At 42.8% G+C, this 25025-nt stretch overlaps 1 protein-coding gene across 6 annotated transcripts in view; it reads left to right on the top strand.

Annotated features, from left to right (window-relative positions):
* Positions 1-25025, top strand: part of LOC408801 (protein split ends) — a 313466-nt gene that overhangs the window by 279617 nt on the left and 8824 nt on the right. For 3 of the 6 annotated variants that reach the window (XM_006565427.3, XM_016911649.2, XM_026440434.1), the window contains 6 exons: positions 6725-6941; positions 13594-13742; positions 13827-18842; positions 18964-19128; positions 20919-21066; positions 24082-24328. In XM_006565427.3, the coding sequence (XP_006565490.3) occupies positions 6725-6941; positions 13594-13742; positions 13827-18842; positions 18964-19128; positions 20919-21066; positions 24082-24328 (5942 nt within the window). Of the gene's footprint in view, positions 1-2709; positions 3045-6724; positions 6942-13593; positions 13743-13826; positions 18843-18963; positions 19129-20918; positions 21067-24081; positions 24329-25025 lie in introns of those variants that run through there. The other 3 variants (XM_006565424.3, XM_016911645.2, XM_016911646.2) reach the window with 3 other exon arrangements.

Here is a 25025-nt window from a genome sequence, read left to right as displayed (position 1 = left end):
ACGTTTTAAGAACCTAAGAACACATTATATCGCTCTTTAAAATGAGCAAAAAAAAAAAAAAAAAAGAAAGAAAGAAAGAAAAAAGAAAAGAAAAGTGTCGTATAAATGTGAGCCTAAAGGTTAATAAACCTGTTCGAGTGAAATGTATGCTGTATCTGTGGCATAACCAATTTGTTACGTAACGCGATGATATAAATTCAAAATCTATTAAAATTTCTTTTATTATCCCCGTACTCCTTCGTACATATAATTTGCCTTCAATAAATAATCTCGTTCCGAGATGATTACCGTATCGAGTTAGAGTTTTTTTATACAAAATAAAACGGGGACTTTAATTTTATATAAGCGTATAAAATATTTATGGAGATATATATATACGTATGTACATACACACATTTGGAATGTATCGAATCCCATGAAGAATTATTTTATATTCTATACTTGTTTTTATTTTTTCCAAAAATAATGTTGAATTTACGAAATAGATAATATCGATTTCGCGAATAATCGGCTATTATTGATCTTGTGCGTGGGTGCGTGTGTATACAACAAGGATAAACGAATAATTTGTAATAACGTGGGATAAATTGAAAATGAATGCCATCGAGGCTATTGATTGTTAGATCGATCGAAGGGGAGAGGGAAATAACAATTGGAGAGAAATTTGGCGAGATTTGTAAATCTTGTTTACATCGATACGATAAATGTTACATTGATGTTCAATCGGGATATCCTACGGGATAATTAATGTTTACGTGATTATTATTTCGTTCCAAACGTTTGGAATAGAGAATGTTTCAATCGTTGGAAAAATAAATATACACGGGTATATAATATATTTATGAAAAATGTGAAACGGATGTAAAAATTGATTGTAAATCATTTTCGAGAATGGTAGGTTATTATTATTGGAGTCATATCACGGTCATATATAAAATTTATACATCGTCAAACGTGAGTTTATTTCACGTGTTGTCTCTCTTGTTTCAAAGAATCATAAATTTCTGTTCATTATTGTAATCGTAGCATGCCCCGATATGATAAACGAGAAGCAAACAGGAATAAATGGAAAGGTTGATGTCATCATACCCGATATATAATGCGCCGGTCGCATGATGTTATTAATGGGTTAAATATGTTATTTTATTATTGAAACATGGTCACGCGCTTAAGCGCACTTGATCGTATTTAATATTATTATACGGTACAATTATGTATCGTGGAATATTTTGATGACGGTGTATATAAACCGTGTCTAACGAGCGGAGCTTAAAATCATTCGGGGAATGATTGACCATCAGACTGCGAATCGATGGTCGACAGACGAACACAGAAACAAAAAAAATATCACGTAAACGTTTATGTTTCTCTATGCTTAAAATGATATCACAATTATAAGAATAAAACGTCGATAAATCGTTAACTTGAACTTTCGTATCATCATTTTTTTTTCAATCTAGAAATATATCAATTCGCAAAATCGTGCGATCACTGGAAATATACCAAAAGATAAAGATTGCTTTCAAAGAACGAATTATCCCTCGATTCCACTTCGATCGCCGAAAGAACAAATCACGGTTTCAATACACAATTTTTCATCCTATTCGAATGAGATCGATGAATTTCGTTGCACGACCATCTTGCATCCCGCCTTTCAATTACATTACGGAGATGCACGAAGAGACGAGAGAAGAGCGAGAGATAATAAAAAAAAGGGGAGAGAGGGGGGACTGCGTTTGTCTCTCAGGTGAGCGTCGGTCAGGGATCCGTTAAAGCCACGGTATTAATCGTTCCTGTCGAGAAACGATGTCTAGTTTGCACGGGGAAATGGATTAAACCGCGGTTTCCGTCGCTCGGCAAAAGAGGTGGTTGCAAACTGCGCTTTGAAACGAGAAATAATTCCGTGGAAAACGATACGTTTTAACTTGGCGTTGGAGATTATCGGGCTGGTTATTCGACCGAAAATATTCGACCTTTTGACCACGTACGACTATCGCATCGAAATTTCAATCGTTTGGGAATCAATTTTATCCCCTCGATATTTTTTTTTTTTTCGCTTTAATATTTCCCATTTGCAGTTTTTACCTTTTTAATTATTCGGTTTCTGTATGAAATTCTGGCAAAATTTGGTCGAAATATCGGTTTGAAAGCTTTTCTTTTCATTCTGCCATTCAATTTAATTTCTTAACGGTGCTTTTTTTAATCATGCATATATATATCTTTGTACATGAAATGTATTTTAATTTTATACAACTGCGAACATTAATATTATCCAAATATACACATCGATACATATTAATCCCTACAATTATTCTTGAAAATAAACGTCTTTATCGTCCCCTGGAAAAAAAGATCGATAAATTTAATCTCTCGCGCAGTTTAAATTTCGCGCGATCCCGAACGCGCACACGGCGCGCGCAGGCACGCGATTTCGAAAACGTGGCGCGAAACGAGGCGATCGCGGTGCAGTTTTATTGGATGTAACGGCGCGGCGTGTCGCGTAAGTGGACGCGATTAGCGTTGATGAGCGGCTCGCCAGAAGGAGAACGAATAACAGACCGGTCGGAGGGAGCACGTTCTGATTGAGTTAACCGACGGTATACGTCATTACACGCCAACTCGTCGGCTCTCTCTGGACGCCAAGGCCGACCGCCGCGAAATACGCGTAATCTCGACGTAGTATTCAGGTCGTTGTTAATTAACCTGCCAGTGCTCCGGACTCTGCCACGATACAACCTCACGACACGCTTCTACGTTGTTACTTACGTTCATCGCCGATTTTATTTCGCCTCGCAAAATGATCCTCGATTTCAAACGTACGATTCTATATCCTCGCCTCGAGACGTCTATATTGGAAGGATAAAATCGAAAATAATTTGAGAACGAGTGTGACCTTGCACTTGAGTTTTCTCGTTGCATTTTTTTTTTTCCTTTTTAAATTTAAATCGGTGTAAAAATGGAGGGCATTGTGCGTCGTTCGAACGAAGGAATTCCGGTTGGTCGAAGTTAAAATCAGATTTCGAGTCTCAATGTTGATGGAGATGGTGAGTCATTCGAATCGTGCACACAGTTTCTCTATGTTGGATACGCGATAAATCGTTTTTATAAAATATCGGTTTTTGCAAAATCCTTCGGTATATCTTTCCACGCCTGTTGCTTTGAAACATTTAGCATAAAATACTTGTGACTCTTTCAAGATCGTCGTTACGTCGTCCACTACGTTTCTGTGCCAAAGAAGTTACTCGATAATTATCCCGTCTCTTCGTCCGCAATTAGTTATCCTATTGCAGACAATTACCGATGTCGGTTGTGAAACCACCCAAGATGAATAATTACGGGCTGTTTAAGCGCTTTTTTTTTTTTTTTTATTTTGCGGAAACTTATTTTCAATACCCTACATTATTCACAACACCTCGAGCGTGTATAATGGCACAAAAGCGTGGAAGATAAATCGCGAATATCTTGTTAACGACAGCTCGTCGCACGTTTATGAAACGAGTTCGAAAAACCACGCGTTCGTGGTCCTTTCTTTTTTTTTTTTTTTTTTTTTTTTGTACAGCAACAATAGCCTCGCCTTACGTAGGATTAATTGCAATAATTTATACGCGATATTAACACGATTTATTCGATTGATAAATAGCAACCAATTTACAATCGTCGAATATATTCGATAAAATCCGAAATATCCACCGTTTATATATGAATGCAAATTTATGCGAATTTATACAAATGGAATATGATTAATCGTTATTCGTAACGTATCAATTCATATCAATTTATCTATTAACAATTTCGAGAAAAATTATCTCGCTCAGAAATTATCTCGTCTCTCAAAGATCGAAACTTGCCAAACTTGGTAACCACTCACGAGGTGTTAAAATATCCCACGGATAGACGGGTAATTTCTTCGGCCCGGAGTTCGACGAGGAATTTATTTCACGTGCTAGAACTCGAATAGCGGTCGAAGTTAGTTTCCTGCCAATTAGGGAGTCACGGGGGCGTGAATATTAAACCGATGGAGGATGAGAGGAGGGAGCAGGGGAGGGGGCGGCCATCGAAACATCAATACGCGGCAAACTTGGCGTCCGGGTGTTATCGACCCTGTAATCGGCGACCCTCTTATGCAAATCCTCCGTCCGTCTTCTCCTTTCGCTCCATCCCTCCCTCCATTCCCCTGCCCCCCTCCTTCCCTTCGTTGTATCGTTACAACTCGACGAAACCGCCGATAAAGGCGGCCGACCGACGGTCTCGCAATCCTCGAACAGAACGTCGCATAACTTGCGAGGCGAGACGCCGCGGTTACGTAAGCGTCTCCGAAAAGCCCGTGGACCACCTTCGGGGTTCGGTAAAACTCGAGATAATCTGCCCGTTTCCCTCCACGATCCCTGCCTGTCTCGCCATAATTGGCGAACACCGGCGCGAGCGAGCGTCGCGCAAAAGCCGGCCGGAGCCTCGAAAAGGGCCAAAGCGAACGAGGGCAAACGGAGAGGGGGAGAGAGAAGGAGGAGAATAGAGAGAAAGAGAGAGAGGGAGGGAGAAGAATCGGAGGAGAAGAAGAATTTAAAGAGAGAGAGAAGAGGAGAACGGAGAGGATGAAGAATCGCGAGGAGGAGGAGGAAGAGGAAAAGAGAGGGAAGATCTCATGAATCTCATGATCGATGCGCGTTTGCTCCTCCATGCACGGAGTTAAAACGTGTCCAAGTTGGAAGGCCACGGGCCGATGTCCGGTAATGGTCGTCGAGGACTTCACCGTGTTACGTGTCAGCCTGTGAGACGTTCCGCGGCAATTTACGGCTGCGTACACAGTGCCATTACGACGCATCGTAAATAAGACGACGCGGCGCGGTACACACGCCGCCGAGCTGCTTCGTCATTTTTTCTCTCTCTCCCTCTCTCTCTTTTTTCCTCCCCCTCTTTCTCCTTTTCTTTTTGTTTTTCTTTCTTTTTCTTTTTTTTTCTTTTTTCCGTTGTTGCTCATTATGTGTGGGCGTCGTTAATTTCTGGTCCACGGCTGTGCGCGTTTTTTTTGCTCGTCTTGCGACGTGACCTGTGAGACCGGATTTTTTTGAGACTCCATTCCCATCGTCACGTTGGGAATTCGGATTGGAACACGTTTGTTTCGTGTTTTTTTATTTTATTTTCTTTTTTTTTTTTAAGAAACAAATTAAGAAAGAACGTATAATTTCAATTTTTCGCGTTATTTTTTTTTCTTTTTTTAAATTATTCGAAATATTCTTGGGCGATAATTAAAAATACTTAAAAGGTAGCCTCTTGTTGTAATGATCTACGAGTGAAAGAGAAGGGAGAAAGAGAAAATGGAAAGAAGTTGAAAATTTTAATGCGACGTAATATCTCGAATAAAGTAAAGTAAGAAAGAAAAGAAAAAAAGAGCTGAAATCAAAGGAGAACAATACACGACGTGAAAAATTTCGCATCGATGCAATACGCGCAGAATAAAAAAAAAAACGCTTCTTACTGAATCGAAAAAATTGCGCAACTCGCGATTGTTCAAGTGCACAATGCCAATTGTTTTCAATTTCCATTTTCTTGACTCGCATAATTATGGGATCGGCTAATTTGCACGAATAAATACGAATACACTGTTTGCGAATCAAATTGGCCGCGTGGGTGACGGGCGTGCATGCGCGCGCGCGATTGCGCAATTACGCGTAATTGGATAATTATCGGCTCGAATTGTTCCAATAACCGGAATTTAAACGTTTCGATGCATAATACATAGACATTTCCATAGACGTGGGGGGAGAGGGGGGAGGGAGAACGTGGCCGCATCGCGGTTTTCGTCTCGCGGCGGGTGTAAAAGTAGGTCGTGGGCGGAATAACTCGTTTTCATTACGTGATTCCGCCTCTTTATTTCAATGTCCGCGCCCGTACAGTCAATCTCCATTATCCCTGTCTCGAGGGTTGTGGCCGGATCGCTTGAACAAATGCCAAAGGTTATTCCCTCGTAAATTCGATACGTTATACACAGGAGAACCGCGGCCTTTTTACGATGCTTCTTTTTTTCCCCTCCCCTTCCTTTCTCCCTCCCTCACAATCCTCTTTACGAACTGATACCGACGAGACCGCGAAATTATGAACCTGGCACCAGATATTGCGTGTATTGTATGGGAGGGAATGTGCGGATTTTACTGCTTTCTTTTCCAACGCTGGTGTTTAGTAAACAGTATTATCGAGAGAAAATTTATTACCGATCCCTTCCCGCAAAATTAATAAAATTATTCCTCTCCCTATTTTTTTCTCTCTTTCTCTCCGATCCGGTATTTTATATACTCGAATATACACATATACGTATGAAATATATCGCATATATAATGATAATTTATTTTATTATCATCACATTAACATCGGTTTTAATAGAGATTTTAATTACGCAATTGTTAAATATGCATACATAATTCGTTTAGATACATTAATGATCGACGATCGATTTAAAATACCTTAATAATTATAATTTCAAACGGGTAATTACGTAACTTTCATCGATACTGTTATTATCGTAACCGATTGAAACGCGCCAAGTTTCTACACAACGCATCCAGACAATATATTATTCCTGTTACATGCCGACTGATCACAATTCCGAAATATCATTCGAACGATCTTCATCAACGATTATTATTTCCATTCCTCTCTCTCCTATTCGAGACACACACGCGAGATTCTCGGCTAGCAACTAACCGCTGTTCCAACGTTCTTGTTTCAGGTTGTGACACGACCTTGGAGCCCGGATCAGGGCAAGACGCGGGAGATGACCAAGCTGTGCAACCATAAGAGGAAACTTTTGCTGCCAACTACGGCGGCTGCCAGTCCTGTTGCATCCTGTACACCGGCGGTCTCCTCGGCTTTATCCGCCGGACCGGGCGCAACCGCGATCCACGTGAACGCAGACTCGCCCACCTCGCCTGACAAAGCCAGGAAAGGTAAGAGCGTGACCTTGCGTGTTCCAATTCCGTCCTCTCCGCCGCTAATTTCGACCTATCTAATCGATTCTTCTCTCTCTCTCTCTCTCTCTCTCTCTCCTTCGATCGAGAAGCGAGCGTTGACGCGAGCGGATCCATTCTTCCTTTCGCGATTTGCATAATTCCGATAAGCGACGAGTAGATTGGAAGCTTTGGATCGAGAAGATGCTTCTCCAACGAGATATCTCGGGATTCGAACGATGTCGTAAAGCGGACGTGTCGATCGTGGATAAGATTTTTATAACTGGGAAGGGGGACGAGAATCGTAGCCGAATTGAAACAGTCGAGATTTAATCCGAGGATTTCATCGCAGGAATTTATTTTTTCGCTTTCGTTTCGCATATTATACACGTCACATACACTGGGAACAACAAAACGCGAGATCCTCCAATTAGAGACGCGCGCACAAATATACACACAAATATACACACCTCTCGATCCTTAATCTCGCAAGGGAAATCTCGCGTGGAAGGAATTTTTCCATCCGGGGCAGTTTTCCATCCACCCCCTCCTAGAGCGGCGATCGATCAAAATCAGAATTTTCCCCCGGGAAAAGTTTCTTGGCTGCTTCTCTTCTCCTCCAACTCGATCGCATTATACATACTCGCCAATCAATCTCGCGTGTATATATATATGTATATATATATATATGTATATATGTATCCAGGATTCAGCCACGTACACATCCTCCTCCACCCTCTTACCCATCCGCCGATATATATATATCCCCGCCGAAGAAGTTTTCCCATCGATCCGCCGTATTAACAAAGTTCCGCCAGTTTCCGGTAGTCGGCGCGGAACCGCCATAATCGGGCGGAACGTTTATTCACCGTCGTAGCAGAAAACACGAACGGAGGGGGGCTGAGGAGGGGGCGAAAACTTTTATTGGAGGACGACCAAAAGTTTTTCCTCGTGCACACCACCCATCCGCTCGCGCGAGGAGCCTCGCGGCGAGGAGAAGAGAGGAGAGGAGCGGCCGTGATCATTAAAGCGCGGCGAACCGGGAGGGAGGGAAAAAAGTGGCAAGGGGGTAGGAAGGAGAAAAGGAACGACGAAATTGCGACATTAGCGGGGTCTGTTGCCCCTCTCTCCTCTCTTTGTTCCGCCCTCGCCTCTCCTCGTCCCTCGCGGTCTCCTCTTTTCGCGCACAGAGAGACGGCATTAAAGCTTTCGATGGAGAGGAGGGGGAGGAAAAAAGAAAGGAAAAAAGAGAAAAGGACGGAGGTGGCAAGCGTTGGACGGGATGGAGGCGTTGGCCCAGGGGGGTGGAATGATGTATCACCGTGGCGTCCTAAACTCTCCCGTCCGGATTTCATTACTAAATCCTATAACCGACCGAGCGAGACCCACTCTTTCTCTTCTTCTTTTTATTCATTTATTTATTTGTTTTTGTATTTTTTCCTTCTCTCTCTCTCTCGTTCGATCTCATCGCCGCTACTCGTTCGCTCCTTTTTCGCCCGCCCTCGTCCGCTTCTTTATTCCCTTTTTCGTCTTTTCCTTTCTTCGTCGCGCCGCTAATTAAACGGCTGTTATTCCGAGCTTTATTCCGCGGTACGCTCGCTTACGGTTTTCGCTCGTGAGGGTGAACAATAGTTCGCCCATCCGCATTGAAATTCGTCGAGTTCGTTTTGATCGTCCGTTTGGTCTCCGTCGCGATTCTTAATCGGCCGTTCCACTGTCTCTCTCGTCGTCCCGTCTTTTTTCCCGAAATCGAAATCTCCGATGATCTCTTTGTTTCCCTCTTTCGTTAATTCAAGAGAAGATCGATCGGGAGAAATTTAATTTTATCGAAAAGTCGCGAAAATTCGTACGACATACGATATCGCGAATAATTTTGAAATATGATTTTTACGGGAATAAAAGATATCGTTATTATTCCGGTAGAAAATACGATGGTCGCAGAGCGAGTTAAGAATAAACGACAACTGCGCTGTATCGTTAATTCGAAGCTTTAAAAATTCCGACAAATATTCAACGCGCGTTCGCTTACCTCATCGCTCCAAGTATTTTCCGCTTTTATGATGTAGCTCTTGAAAACATTTTTACTCGGATGTGTATACAAACACATGGATCCACTGTTATTACTCAGCCATTCTGCCCGTGCGTTTTTTCTGCTGCTTTTTTTTTTTTTTTTATTTTTTTTAATTCCTTTTTTTTTTTATTTATATATATATATATCATCGCCGTACTTTGCATTAAAAATTCTCTCCCGTTTATTTTTATTCCCGTTGAAATAATGAAATGCATCAAGGAAAAATGCAACGATGCGACAGTTTCCACTTTTAAAAAATAAAAATATCCCAGCTCTCGAATCGTTATCACATGAAACGAGTACCGATGATATTTAAAATATTATGCAAACACGGTATCTTTTTTTCTTTCCTTCTTTCTTTGCTCTCGTGAATTTCTCGATATTTCTTGTAGCAAAAAAAAAAAAGAAAAAAAATATCTTTCCAATCTTCAAAATGCAACGATTTCATCGCTCTTATAAATATACAAATTTAAGCAAATTTTCATCAAAATTTCCAATCTTTAAAAATTACCATGATCCATTGTTCTATTTTCACGTAAAAATCTTTCGACCGAATTTTACACCATTCAATCAAAATTTTCAAAATCTCTCTCGATTTAAAAGGAAAAAAAAAAAATCACGCGTTCCATGTTGCCTTATTTTTTTTTTTTTACGCAAAAATTCATCCCCTTCCTAACCGATTCCCCGTCATAAATCTCGTACGTGTCGATCTACAAACACATACACCCACCACCGTCAATACCTCGGTGGAGCTCTGCAGGCTCGTTTTAACACGGGCGTCGCTTCGATTCCAATTTTCCGGTGATATAAAACGACGCGGTCCGAGAAAACGTCGCCCCCAGTTCTCCTCGTTCCCTCCACCCTCTCCTTCTTCCCCCTCCATCGAGCCATTTCAACGGTCGAGGTAATACGCTCACGTGGTGTGCAAACACACGCACACGCACACACACTCTTTCGAATCGCGAGGCGGAGAAATAAAAGGAATAAGCCGAGGGGCGAAGGGAGGAGGAGGGATCGAATGAATCTTTATCGTCGTCGCTCTTCCACGCGGAATACGCGGAGTCTCAATAACGAAAGTCGATTTCATTTCTTTTCGTCCCTTCTTCTCGGATTTTTTTTCTCCTTTTTTCTTTCCCCTCTCTTTCGAGGTTTGAAGGAATGGATTTTATGCGTGTACACCGGCTTACCGGAGGGACTCGACCGAGAAAACGGTTGAAAACTCGATCGAGCCGATATTAAATAGAATTCCGACGGAATGGTTACTCGTATCCGGATGCTCGTTTTTAATATTCGCCGAGGATCCGTTTGACGAAGAGATCGAGTATATATGCTATATCCTTGGAGATATACGACGTATAATACGTAACGTATCTGGAATTTGTTCCCCTCGTTTCGAGGCTATTGAATTTTATTCGTAGAGATGTATTCTCCGTTGACACGTTAATAACGTAAGACGAGTGAATTGGATCGGGCGAATTATGCAAGTGGAACATATACAGAATGGAAGGATGAATTCTCCAGTTCCTTCGACGATATTGCGCACGAAAATTGAATATTGAAATAGAGATATATATATATAGCGATTATATATAAGCGTGGATCGAGATATATCGATCACTTTCTATTTTTTTCTTTAATATAAACGTACGAGGACGTTTGCATTAAAATTGAAAATTGGAAGCGTGTTTGAAATCGGAGCGTGATCGTGACGAGCGTTTAACCTTCTCCTCGGCTCTGTACAGCAATTTTCCAGAGATGCGATAAACAAGCTCTCCCCGATCGATCACGACCGAGTTACGACGGCGCGATATGCTTTGCGCCGTTTGATATCCCGGAGGAAACGATTTCACAGAGAGCGCGCCCCTAACTACCCTCAACCTCTTACCTCGTTTACCGTCTTATTATAGGAGTCGACCTTCTGATATTTCCGAAGATTTGCTCAACGTCGCGAGCAAGCATGTCACGTTAATATCATCAAGCTCCAAGAAAATTCTCCTCCCCTTCTTGTTTCGTTCGAAAACGTTAAATATAATCATCACGGATCTTAAAATTATCAATTCGACGATCCAATATCTCTACGTGAGATTTGAAACGGTCACGAAATTAGAAGATATCCCGAAAATGCCAGACATTGGTCTCCGCAAATTTGCATTCGGCTGGAATCCAGCCACGGGCCACGATCCTGTGTCGAATCGGGGTGTTAGGGTTGGCGAGGCCGCGAGCTAGCCGGAAGAGGAACCAATCGGCCGGCTCGTGTCTTCTTATCGTCCGGGGCGATCAATAAGTCCCGGGAGGAGGAAAGAATCCGCTCACCATTCGCTGCCAGCGACGTCAACGCGACGATGTTAGTTTGGATGAGACTGGCCGTGGTGGGGGGTGACAGGAAGGAGAAGGAGGACAGGGTTGATGGCAGGGTGTAGAGGCACCCGGTGTAGGCAATAGGTGGTGGCCGTGGCGGTGGTGGTGGCGGCGGTGGTGGTGGTGGTGGTGGCCGACAGAGAGTTGATAAGGGTTAATTTCGTACGAAGAGGCAGAGGCGCCACGTAGCCCGCTCCGTATGTGCGAGGAGAGAAGAGGAACTGCGGTCCAACGTCTGTGTCCGGTTGTGATTCTTGCGCCTGCCCCGAGTGATGTTCACCCCCGTTCCAAACCTCCACCTCCGGCCTCGTCCTCGACCGACGTCCTGTTGTGGTCGCGCAAGCGCATTTTACCCCGCTTCCGTTTAGTCCGCATCAACGGCCCGGCCACGTCGTTACGTCCACGATCCACTTCGCTCGCCACATTCCTCATGAAGCGAACAACGACACGGGGGGGGTGGTAGTCGTTGTTGGCCGAGGTTCAATTGGGTTTTCGAGTGATTCGAGTGCCTTCGAATCCGCCGTTGGTCCGTCGTCAATCATCGTCGACTCGTGGCCGAGAAGAAGAGGATTCGAAACGGAACTCTGTCCCGCACGATCGTTCTAATTATGCCTCGTCATGGCTCGGCTCGATCGGCCTCTCTGTCCAGATCCGCCGACATCCGATCGAACGCGCTGCTTCGATCTGTATCGCGATAGTTGATCCGAGAGAGAGAGATGGGAACGATTTTCGGTATTTTTAGCATATAAATAGGATCGAATGTTTGTGCGTTGAATGGAGGAAGAGAAAAAGAAAGAAAGAAATAAGTTAGAGATCTTACTTTTATTCTTTTTTTTCTTTAATTTTGGATGGATGGATGGATGGATGGATCGTAGAGAAGAAACGGGAGAGAATTTTTCGTAACTTCTTCCTCGAGATTTGTCCTCCATCAAATTGAATTTGCAATATCGTTTTCATCCTTAAACGATAGGTTGTATATCCCAGTAATTGCTACGCCGTCTCTCCGCTTCGTTGGATTTAATGGCGGCAACGGTTACAGCCGTGAGCCATTGCCTGCAGATTTTTCGAACAGGGGTGGAAGAGGGATTTTACGCGTTCACGCGAACCTCCCTCGAAAGCCGCAAAATGCTTCGAAGATTTTACGCGAATCTTCACCCCCCTTGGAAATCGGGTTAAACTACCTTCGTTGCAGACAACTTGGCCTTACTCCTAGGTGGATTCATTATTACATCCAACCTTTCCCTTCCTCCCTCTCTCCCTCCCTTCCTCTCCCTCTTTCTCTCTCTTCCACCCTCGCCCGTTCTCCTCGTCTCCTCTTCATCTTGCTTCTCCCGTTTCCCGAATTATCCTCCCCCATTGAAGCTGTGGAGAATAATTATCCGCTGTAGGCTTACGGATAAAAGACCGGCATTGAAAACCATCCCTTTTGCCCATCCTCTTGCCATTCTGCTTTCTGTTATCCTCGTAAATCAAGGTAATTTCGTAGTGTGAACGCTTGTTATGGCAGCTTGTCGACCATTGATCGCGACGAGGATTGTAGTTAGTTTCGTTTCAATCGAAAATACGAAACGATTATTATTTGTTTCCTTTTATTTATTTATTTATTTTTTTTTCGTTTCTCTTCTTCTTCGTCTTCTTGTTATTAGTTTTACGAATTCTTTAAATATTTCGTATCTTTTTTTTTTGCAAAAGAGAATAATTTTTATATACGAAAGAATAAATGTATATAAGATAACAATTATGTGACAATTAACGGATATAATTTATAAACAAATATAAACGAATATAATTTAAAAATAATTAAACGGTTTTTATTTTATTCATAAAATATACAGAATATTTTTCAAGCAATTTATTTTTGAAACTCGAGTTATATAAAGATGAAGGAATTCGTTTTACGGGTAAAATGAGATTTGAAAGGGAAGATAGTGAATAAATTGGATATGAATCTTGGAATAGTTACACTAAATAGGATTTAACCTTGCGGTGGGACTTCAAATGGAACACTTGTTCATTAAGGAGGTTGAAGCCGCGTTTGAATAATAAGTAGCGAGTTAAAATTAGAGTTAGGAAAGCGAGCTGTATTTTTAATTTTCCATGATCCGAACGAGTTAACGAGAATTAGAATTTCATTAAAATTTTATGGGATGTTCGTTTTAAACGAGTGGGAAAGTTGATCGAATCGTTCTATATAAGTCGCTTTTGTTTTTTTTCGTTTCACAGATGGTCTCAACAAGAAAAAGAAGAGGAAAATAGGGGGGATAGGAAACATTTTCTCCGGAGTCTCTGTCTCGCAACTTATGGCACAACGTGAAAGAGCTATCGTTACGGCAGCTGGGGTGCAAGGATCGCCAGTGCCGAATGGATCGCAGGTAATCGACGAGATTGATAAGAGATAATTGTATCGTTATATTTTTTTTCTGTAATTGTTACGTGGAAATTGTTGGTACTTTTAGGTGTGGCCAATCGCGATACCCAATTTGCAAGTTCAACAGAGCAACCAACAAATCTGTCATCAGACGCTGAATTCACCTTCGCAAACTCAAGATATTAACGGCTGTGCAACCAGAAATCCTCAGCAAAGGTTAGGTCAGCATAATATGTCCGGGATGCTTATGGGAAATTCGCTGATAATGAATCAGCAGGGCACTAATTTCAACAACATGAGTCAACAGCAGCAACAATTGCTGCAACAGCAGCATCAACAGCTAATATTGCAGCAACAACAGCAGCAGCAGCAGCAACAACTTATGCAACAGCACATGTCCCAGCAGCAACAACAGCAACAGCAACCACCGCAACAGTTGATGCCTCATCATCAGCAGATGCAACACATGCAAATCTTACAACAACACGAGCAGCAACATCAAAATACGGTCGTGAATCAGTTAACGCAACAACAAGCTCCCCATTATCTCAACCAATTGAATCAGCAACCGTTACACATAATGCAGCAACAGGAACATTTGAGCCAGCAGCAACAGCAACAACAGCAGTTGCACATGCAACAAATGCAGAAACACAAAATGCAGCAGCAACAACAGCAGCAACAACAGCAACAACAACCGCACATGACTCAAGAAGTTGATCAATCGGGCAATTATCCTCAACATTCGTCGGAGAATTACGCGCATCACATGCAATCCTCGCAAGTGACGGGTCAGGCTACTCTTCATCCGCAGTTGCACCAAATTCATCAGCATCAATTGCAGCAACAAACGCAGCAGCATCAAGCTAATCAACACGTGATGCAGGCATCGGCGGACCATTTTCAAATGCAGATACAGCAACAGTTACAGCAGCAGCAACAGCAACAGCATCAACATCAACAAGTACCTCAGGTGTGCGTGCAACCTCAATATCCTAATCAACAGTTGAATCATCATTCGTTGGATGTGATGCAACAACAAACTTCTGGTTCTGTGATGAATACCGCCGACATGCAGAATAGATTGAATCGTACGCCTTCCGTGACGGAGGAGGAAATGAACGTGAAGCAGATGCAACAGCAGCAACAGCAGCAGCAACAACAGCAACAACAACAGCAGCAGCAGCAACAACTTTTGTTGCACAATCACGCGGTACAACGGCACCATGTCGTACAAAATGGAAACTTGTCGAACAATTCGCACGAAAACATGCAACGAATGTATACTCAGAATCAAGTTCAATATCCCGTGAGAAATTTCGACGGTTCGAAAGGGACTGTCGTAGATGTGAAACATCAGCAACAATACGCTTTATCGAACGTAGCGGGAAGGAGCCCGAATACGAATCACGGTGTTGAGGCACAGCCTGGAATGGGACCAAACCCGGGCCAACCCGGTAACGTGCATTTCAACTCGAGGACACCACCTTGGCAGCAAAATCGATCAGCTTCGGCCTCTCACCAACCTTCTCTCGTCACGGTCCAGAACATCACCTGCAACTCGTTCGATCGTGTCCCACCCCTGCATCATCACATTCCACAAGCGTCCACCTGGACCGACGAAGTGGCGCGAAAGAAGGCCAAGTCTGGCAAGATAATCGTGAAGAAACAACGCCAGCATAGCGTGACGGACGTTCGAAGTAACAGCCTCGATCAATCGGCCTCGAGTCCGATCGACGAGTTCAACGAGAAGAGTCAACAGCAGAACAACAATCAGATAGGGTCGACCGTTAACAGCAGCGGTCCCTCGTTCCTGGAAGATCCGAGCGGTTACCTCGCACAGCAGACCGCGTTGTTGAACAGCACGATATCGAGGCAGACCGGTGTCAGTAGTTCCCAAGTGGGAATAGCCAATAATTCGAAGGCGCCGCAAACGAGTCACGGATCGCATTTGCCCAATAACAGTTATCTTCCACAACCAAAGCCTTCCTCCGGCGCTAGCCCTACCAGCACGTCGACCTTCAATTCCGTGAAGAATCACGCCACCTCGCCTGTGGTCGTGCACAGCAGCATGACGCCGACTTCGAGCGGTGGTGGTGGGACGGATTCGGAGAGTAGCCCTTGCCAAGGTTGCGTAACCAGCGCTGACACTCAATCCTACGTTCAGGATCAATACAAACAACAAATGCAACGCCAGTACCTGATGCATTCAGATCAACGCGAGGATCCTGTCACGTCGTCAACGTTCGGCGAACAGTATCAGAACAATCAACAACAAGCCGACTCGAGGCCGATCCAAGGCGGTACCGTGAGCACCAGCCATGGCTCGCCTATCGGCACCAACAGTCCAGCGAATTCGGACACGCCAGCTTCGTCGACACCCGGCATATCGCAGCCGGCCACGCCTCAAAGTCTTATTTCGTCTCAACCGTCGACGCCCCACAGTTACTCGCAACCGCCTACACCTCATTCGCATTCTACTTCTTCTGGTCAGGTGCCATCTCAACCTTTAACGCCCCAGGCTCAACAACCCTCGCAATCCTCGGTGAGCAGCGTTGGGCAAGAGCAACGCGCGGAAACGCCTTGCTCCGCTGCAACGAGTTCAAACATCGTAGTTCCTTCTAGCACACCCTCGTCGCAAACATCCAGTTCCGGTACGGACGGTATGTCGTCTCAGATGACGAAGAGGCAGGCAACCAGGCAGTCGTCCTTGGACGGTTATCAGCCGCATCCCCATACCGTAAACGCCGTCTCGAGAGTGCCGATCAATCATTTCGCGGGTACGTCGTCGGTGATAACCACGATGGCCAGTGGTCATACAGTTAGCAGTAACACCATCACCTCTGTGCTGGCTGGAAGAGCGAATACCGCCACTGTGTCGATAAACACGCCCTCTGGAATCCCGAATCCAGCCATACCCGATATACTTTCGAACAAACCTCAGCATCAAGCGTCCTCGACGACATTGACGAATGTACCGACCACCGTCGTTCCTACGACTTCGTCCCTTCCGAATAGTCAAGCGTCGATAGCGATAAGCGTCTCGAAATCGCCATTGGAGATGGTTCAGAGCGTCGTGAGCAGCATACAAGTACCTCAGGCCAGTACCAATTCACCAGCGCAACCGCAAAATCAACAACAACAGCAGCAGCAACAGCAGCAGCAGCAACAACAGCAACCGACTCAACAGCATCCTCAGTCCAACGTGCAGGTTCACAACGTTCTTACGTCCGGTGGTATATTGAAACATCCCGCCGGATCTACTCTACCTCCTGGACACATACTGGTGTCGAACGGCGGCCAACTAATAATGGCTAGCACGGGGTCGGGAATCAACGGTGTCATGGCACCGCCACCTCCGAAAATCATTTCCAACTCGAACTCTATGCCACCTTTGTCGGTGTCCCCTATGGTGACCAGCGTGACAGGTGCTGTTAGTCAGGTGATCCCAGCTGTGGGGATGGCGCAGCAAGTGATCGGGCAACCAACGGTGCTCGTCAACACTATACAGACCCCTGTCCTTATCCAACCCGGTGTCATGACGATGGACAGCATAGGCCAGAACGTTCAGATACCGCATCTAACAGTAGCAACTGGGAACGTGATACAGAATGCCCAGTCGATCCTGGACGCGAATCAGGACGTGGCGAGGAGCGTGAGCGCTAATCAGGGGATGGTGAACAGGCAACCGGCGTTACTCTCTCCCGAATCGGCAATGAGCAAGAAGAAGGCGTACAAGAAACGAAAAGCTAATCCGCAAACAGTGGCCTCGATGTTGCACATCGCCTCGTCCCAGCAGAACGCGGGCATGTTGATGCAATCGCAGTCGAACTTCGCGCAGCAGAACTTCCAGACTCAGAGCATAGGCGGACCGATGTTGCAAGCATTGACTATTGTTCCCGGGAAAGGTGGAGCCCCGGCTCAATTGGTAATGAACGGGCAGGCTGGCGCAACGTCGGCGCAGTTCAACGCTCAACAAATCATCACGAATCCCCAACCGACTCAGCAAATAAATCTTCTGCAACCGGTGAATTTGTTGAACGGCGCCGCTGGTATGGTGCAAAATTTCCCCACCATACAACAGTTCATCGTACCTGGTATAGGGAGTATGGTGATGTCCGCGGACGGGACGGCTACCTTGCTCCAGGACACGGGAAATATCGGTATGCAGCTGCAGATCCAGAACGTGAACGGTCAGAACGTGTTGACTCCAGTGCAGAGCCACAGCGGAATATTCAATCCGAGTCAGAGCATTCTGGCAGCTGGTCCTGCTGGAATGGTGATTCGGGCGCCGCAAGCCACCGGAGGGAAGATAATTCAACAGCACAGCCCCGGCGCGCAATTCCTCTCCCCGAACAGCGGACAATTTTTGGTGAATGGAACCACGTCGTTTGGGAATCAATTGAGCCCGATAGTGGCGAACGTGAGCCCGAATCAGCAGGTGACTTTCAACGCATCCCAGGTACGACCGACAAACATGCAGGGCCAGCAGGAATTCATACAGATGAACGGGCAGACATTGATGGTTCCTTGCGGGACAGCGCAAAATATCGCCGTTTCGTCTGCCCCCAATCAACAGAACACGACGTTCGTTCAACAGAACACCACGATCGTGCAGCAACAGACGACCATGGTATCTAACAATCAGATACCTAATTTTCAAGCTGCGGCTTCTAACGGAACCACGGTCGATCCTTCCTTAAACATCGATCACAATCAATCGTACATCTTGAGTTCTGGAATGATTCAAGGAAAGGCGCCTACCTCTCCTAAGAGTAGCGTGAATTCGCCCTCCTCGGAGCAGAACGTTGAACAACAGCAGTACGTTCTTGCGAGCAGCAGCACGACCGTGGTCGAGAAAACGGGTCAACAGAGCGATCAACACAGTCCTCTGATGGCAAGACACTCGGTGTCCACCCAGACAGCTGGAAACCAAGCGAATATGGCTCAATCGGCTATGATGAGGCAAGGATCACCGCCTGATACTACCACCCACAGCCCGGGGAATAGCCAAAGGTCGAACAGTCCAGCTGTGGACACTACGACGCATGGAGCTGCTTCACCTGCACCACCGATCACAGCTAGACATCATTCGTCGTCCACGGTAATATAGCGAATCGTTCGATTCTTAAATTAATTGATAAGTATACTGTCTCGAGAAGGAAAAGTATTTTTAATTCGATCGACGAAATACACGGATTACATGATGAAATTTATGCTTCCAGCCGATGGTTCATTGCGTGTCGAGTAGCGAACCGGACTCGGGCGACGTTCCAGTGGCGTCTGAAGATTGGAGGATTCAGGGTATCACGACGAAAGAGATCACGCTTAGTCAACCGGGTCTCCATGGGAAAACATACGTGGAGTCGACGGTTACTACTGGGATCCAGGTTGGTACCCAAGTAGATCAGGTCAACCGTCATCTAACTCTAACAGACATGCACCAGCCGGCCGATACGACACATGATGAAAACACATACGCTGACTCACAGGAGCATATGGACACATCATCACCAAATCATTCCATATATTCAGACACAATGGACCAATCCCCCTCCGAAGATCAGCTAGCGACCGCCACTAAAGATAATATGACCGACTTCTCTTATAGAGAGGTGGAAGTAAATACATTGCCGGTCGTAGGTCACGGTCATTATCAACCGATCCTCTATCACGATCAGCAATATGTTCCCAATACGAACGTTTATCGACAGCAAACTTTAGTGCCAGACCATGCGCATTGCTCTTCCATGTTGCCTCAAAAGTTCGAGACGAAATCTTGCGCCGTGGCCGAACCGAACGATCCGCAACAAAACTCGCAACGCGTTGCGGACCAACACGACGATATGCATCAAAATTCCACGGACGATAAGCAATTGGAGGGTGAAAGCCTCGGTATTCCTTATTGCCCGGACGGTTGCGAGAGTTATCAGAAATTTGTAAATATCGGTATCGCTGCGCCCTCAGGACTTTATCCTCATTTGTACAATTATAGGTCTGATCCTAATAGCATTGCTGTCGTGAACTACTCGCCCAATAAGCAGGCCTATATCAATCCATACATTTACAATCAATTCGTGTATGCGCAAGAGGGTGACGACGGTGAGGGTGACACTGACTCATCGTCCGAGGATTGAGCGCATCTTTCTTTCGTACGGGTTCGATTCGATTATAGTTTTGTACATTTTTAAATTAACTAAATATTTACATACTTTCCTGTGGCATTCTTGCAAAGGGCATAATTATCGCGTTTCTGATCGATATAATCTATTAAGTTTGTAATTAGTTTGTATTTAAAAAAACGTTATTGAGTTTTTTTTTTTACGTGCAGAATAATACCTTCCGTGGGCCGAGCTCTCGATGCCCTCCCAGCTCGGTTTTCTTTGGAATTATTATTTAAAAAAAAAAAAAAAAAGAAAGAAACATAAATTGCAATAATGTAACTTGTATGAACAAACGTGTGTTGACGAGTTTTTAAGAAAAACATTGAAAAACAAAAAAAAAAAAAAAGAAAAGAAAATTAAACACGATTCTTTATAATGGCAAATAGAGAGGAAAAATAAATTTTTGCTAAACAATATCGATCTCTTGATAGAAATTATCTGACATTACATTATTCCTGAATAATATTGCAAAGGAAAGAAAAAAAAAAAAAATACCTTGCAATGAGCATGCGTAATCAGAGTTTGGATTTTGTCATCTTGGTATCATTTCTCGTTTGCATGCCTCGACGAATGAAAATTTTGAACGTGCCATATATAATTCGGCCATTTATAGCTTATAGAAAACTTATAAGTTTTCTATAAAAAGTAGCATACTTTGAACTATCATCTGTCTAAAATCATTTTCATACGAGTGTCATTCCAATTCTTTCAAAAATTTCCTTTTCGTGTAGTTTGTTCGTCCTTTTTTTTTCTTTTTTTTTTCTCTCTTTTATTTCATGTAACGTCTTCTGTTCATTTATTTCTCACGCTCGGTCGAAAGAATGATGAGAATTTTGCCGGAGAGAGAGAGAGAGAGAGAGAGAGAGAAAGAGAGAGAGAGAGTGAGAGAGAGAGAGAGAGAGCGAGAGAAGGGTTAATCGAAAAGAAACGAGCGATTTGGCCGACGATAGATTGAAATGATATTAGCATGTGACTTGGTAGGCTTGTGCCTGAGTTGATCAAGTTGTATTTGACAGATCTATACGTCAGAGACGTTGAAGCAAGCCGAAGGTGTGGTGAGCACAGTGAGGTGCGAGGGCAGGGAACATGCCCTCGGCCGCGGAATCAAGCGAAAGCTGGACTCCATCCATTCCATGCATTCTACCCTGCATGAAGACCAAGATGGTCAGTATTGTATGGTATTTTTAGACATTAATCGTAATATTTAGTTATATAAATAGCTCTTTCTATATATATATATACATATTATATATAATATATATATATATATATATATATATATATATAGTTCTGGAACCACATTTTGATAATTGAAACTTTGATAACGAATACGATAAGAAATATAATTTTATTTGTTACATTTGTTTGATTTTGTTAAAAGTCAATATTTATTTCGTACTTTATTCGTACTATACTTCAGGAGTACAGAGAAAGTTATTATGAAAGTTATTTTATCAAAGTGGTATCCGATAGCAGTATCGAACATTGACAAGTAATAGAGAAAAATTCGAGATGCATGACAATTTTAAACGAAATTTATTATTATTCGTTCGATCAAAATTTCACGTTGCTTGTCGATGATTATTATTAAATGATCGTTAATATTAAGAATGCTTCTGGCTCTAACATTTTCGATCGTTCATCTTTAATTGATGTCGTTGGGTCTTGATGAGATTAGATCTTTCAAGTTAAGTTATTTAATTTTATTATACTCGAGTTATAAATTATTCAACATTCTTGACCCATGACCCAAAGATGTTAATTAAAGATTTAATATTTTATTTAGAGATACTCGTGTCTGTACTCTAATGTTCCTTCATGCTACCTCGTATTTTGAACAATGCATGTTTCTTTTATTACGTAATCATACGTTAGCTCATATTTGTGTGTTATACTGCTTGTGTTGTGTTCTTCAGCTTTTGTATGCTGCATGAGTAGTGGCACGATCGATTATCGCTCGTTACATTGTGCGTACGCCTTGATAAAGCTTCTTAAGCGATGTCCAAGATTTATTCATCACCGAAACTAATACGAATGGCCGAAGAAAAAAAATTTTATTTTCACGCGTATTTTATTTCATTTTCGTGATTTGTTTAAAACATTAAGCAAAACTTATTTTATATTCATGCGATCGAGAAAAGGAGTATTTTCATTCCTTAGAAAACACATCATTTTTCATTTTTCATGAACACATATAAAAAAAAAAAAAAAAAAGATACGAAAAATATTCCTTTTCGAAACAACAACAACAAATTTTTTTCCGCCAAATTCTTCATCGATTTATCACGATTTGATCGGGAAATTGAACGAAAAGACTTGGAAAGAAAAAAAGAGAGAATTTACAATTTAATCGCAAGAACTCGAAGCAGGTAAGTGGTGTCAATACTAAACATTTTTGTTCGTAAAAAAAAAAAAAAAATATCCCAAGAGACTCGATGCTTTGCTACGGAAAAGATAACGCCGGTTGAATTAATAAATTGTAAATAATTATCACCCGAACGATTCGTTTCGATCCTACAATTCCTTTTTTTTTTTCTTCTTTTGTTTTTTTTTTTTTTTCCTTTTGTTCTACTAATTGGCTGTCAAGGTTTGTTAATATTCATCGTTCAGCTCAACGATCACGAAACCATTGAGGGGGCCAAAGGGGCTTCAGTCATTATACATTATACGTTCATTTACGGCGCGGGTGTGGCTCACCGATTTTATTCGTTGCGGCCATCTTCTTCTTTGTACATAATCATCCTCACACAAACACACACACACACACACACGCATATACACATATATCTCGTGTCGCATGTGCATAATCTTGAGGGAGGGAAATGTCGTTTTCGCCCTGGCCGTGCCAAACTAAGAAAACTTTGAGACGTATATATATATATGTATGTATATATGTATGTATATATATATATATATATATATATATATATATATATATATATATACACGTGCGCGAAAATTTGTCACGTAAATCCGGGGCTTTATTACTTTTGTAATTCGCGGTTTCAAAACGAATGTCTGGAATTTACGATTCGTGGCGTAGACGCCGTTCGAACATGTGGAAAATAACGAAAAATTATCGTCCAAGGACGCAATTTGTCGTTTTACGATCGAGTCACGAATAGGGGGCTATTCGAGTATTGGGAAATGACGTGGAAGAGTACGAGATCCGTGTAACATTCGAAGCGTGAAAAGAGAAAGAGAAAACGTGTGGGTTGCATTTCTAGGAAATTGTTCTCGAATCGTTAAAAGTTTGAAGACAGTGAAAAGATTGGACGAGAAAGTCATTGCATGTGCTCGAACCATCCGACATTATTATACCTCATTCTGCCACTGATCTTGCCTACCACCATTTTTGAATGAAGCTACTAATCATTTTTTAACGAGCACACGCGCGAGCAACAAGCACACTTTCAAAAAAAACATAAAAAAAAACGTAAAAAAAACATAAAAAAAAAAAAAAGAAGAAACAACTCTACAGACACAAACGTAGTGATCAATACAGGAGATTTTTTTATTATTATGAATAATAATCCCATTCGTAAGGCACGCACTAAAGAGCATACTCATTTCCGCTGTTATGCGTCATGCACTTATATTGATCGAAATTAACACACAATTTTTTTAACCGGGACGAAACTCGCGGGATCGTGGAAATTTCTTTTTTTTTTTCAATAATTTCATGTAATTAATCGCTTAAAATTTTCGGGATTTGTTTATACATAATTATTCTTTCAATTACTTAAATACTTCTAGTAATCCCTAGGACTATCCCTAGGGATCACTAGATCAGAATTCTCGTGTAAAATCTCTTCGATCGAATTTTTTCGATCAAATCGCTTCACAGATTATTCCAACAATTTAAAAAAATCGTTTTTCGACCTCTATCGATACAACATAACTCATCGTCGTTAAAAAATATACATCCTTTTAAACTCACGATCCCACGATTGCTCGTCGACTGCTTTCCCGGAAACAAGTTTGGTCTCACCACATTCACCGCGTTTCGATCGAGACACATCACCTTCTGGTGGCTAAGAGAGGTAGCGTGAAACAGAGCGAACTAAAACTACTGTATTGTGAGTGCAAAGGAAAAAAGAGAGCGAGAGAGAGAGAGTAAAATAGTAGAGAAAACGGAAAGAGAGAAAACAGCGTGTGCCTTGTTTCAAAATCCTTTAGTAGCCGAGGCAAAGTCGGAGGAGAAGAGCCAGAGGAAACTGGAGGTGGGTGAGCTAGTATGGGGCGCCGCAAGAGGAAGTCCGGCGTGGCCGGGCAAGGTCGAGTCTTTGGGCCCACCGGGCACCATGACGGTGTGGGTCCGTTGGTACGGGGGCGGGGGCGGTCGGAGCCAGGTCGAGGTCAAGGCTCTCAAGTCCCTCTCCGAAGGCCTCGAGGCGCACCACCGTGCGCGAAAAAAGTTTAGGAAGTGAGTCGCACCACCTCGTTAGGGGGGGATTTATCAGAAAATTGATTGTCGAGCCCTCTTTGGGACGAAGGGTATCGAGGGGATGAACGATCACGATTTACGGAACCTGATCGGTTCGTGAACCTGTTTTCCAATATTTTTTTTCTCCTTCTTTTTTTTTTTTTCTTTTCTTCTTTCAAGCGATTTTTGAACGGTTTCGATGGTTTTATCGTGTGAATTTTTTTTTCCTCTTGGGTTGTACAGGTACTCGTGTCGTTGCATGATCTTATTTTTTTTTTTTACTTATCCTGATACACGGTCTTGGAATTTTTGTGTTTTACGAATTTTTATCATCGAAAAATTATGTTTTTTCTTTTTTTTTGATAATTTTGTTTGAATTGGAAGTTGAATTTTGATCAAAGTTTTGAATGATTAAAATGGAAGTGGGGGAAATAAGATGAAATAAATGAGTAAATAAGGGGATGAAAACTTTGTATGTAGATTAAAAGATTAACTTTTTTAAATTTGTTTATATCGTATCCGCTGCGGGGAAGAAATTAAAATTTTATATAAAAAATTCTCCGATTTGAAAAATTTAACGATTCTGTTCGAGAGGATTAGCGAAAATACTAAATAATATTTTTCACAAATCCGTTTTTCTTTTTCTGTCAATAATATGTTGTGAATTATTTTTAAAACCGTGCCACCAATATCTGTA

Source organism: Apis mellifera, linkage group LG4, assembly GCF_003254395.2.
Source record: "Apis mellifera strain DH4 linkage group LG4, Amel_HAv3.1, whole genome shotgun sequence".
In the NCBI taxonomy this organism is placed as follows: Eukaryota; Metazoa; Arthropoda; class Insecta; order Hymenoptera; family Apidae; genus Apis; species Apis mellifera.
The sequence above is the reverse complement of the archived record's forward strand: the minus strand, read 5'-3'. Positions and strand labels throughout refer to the sequence as shown.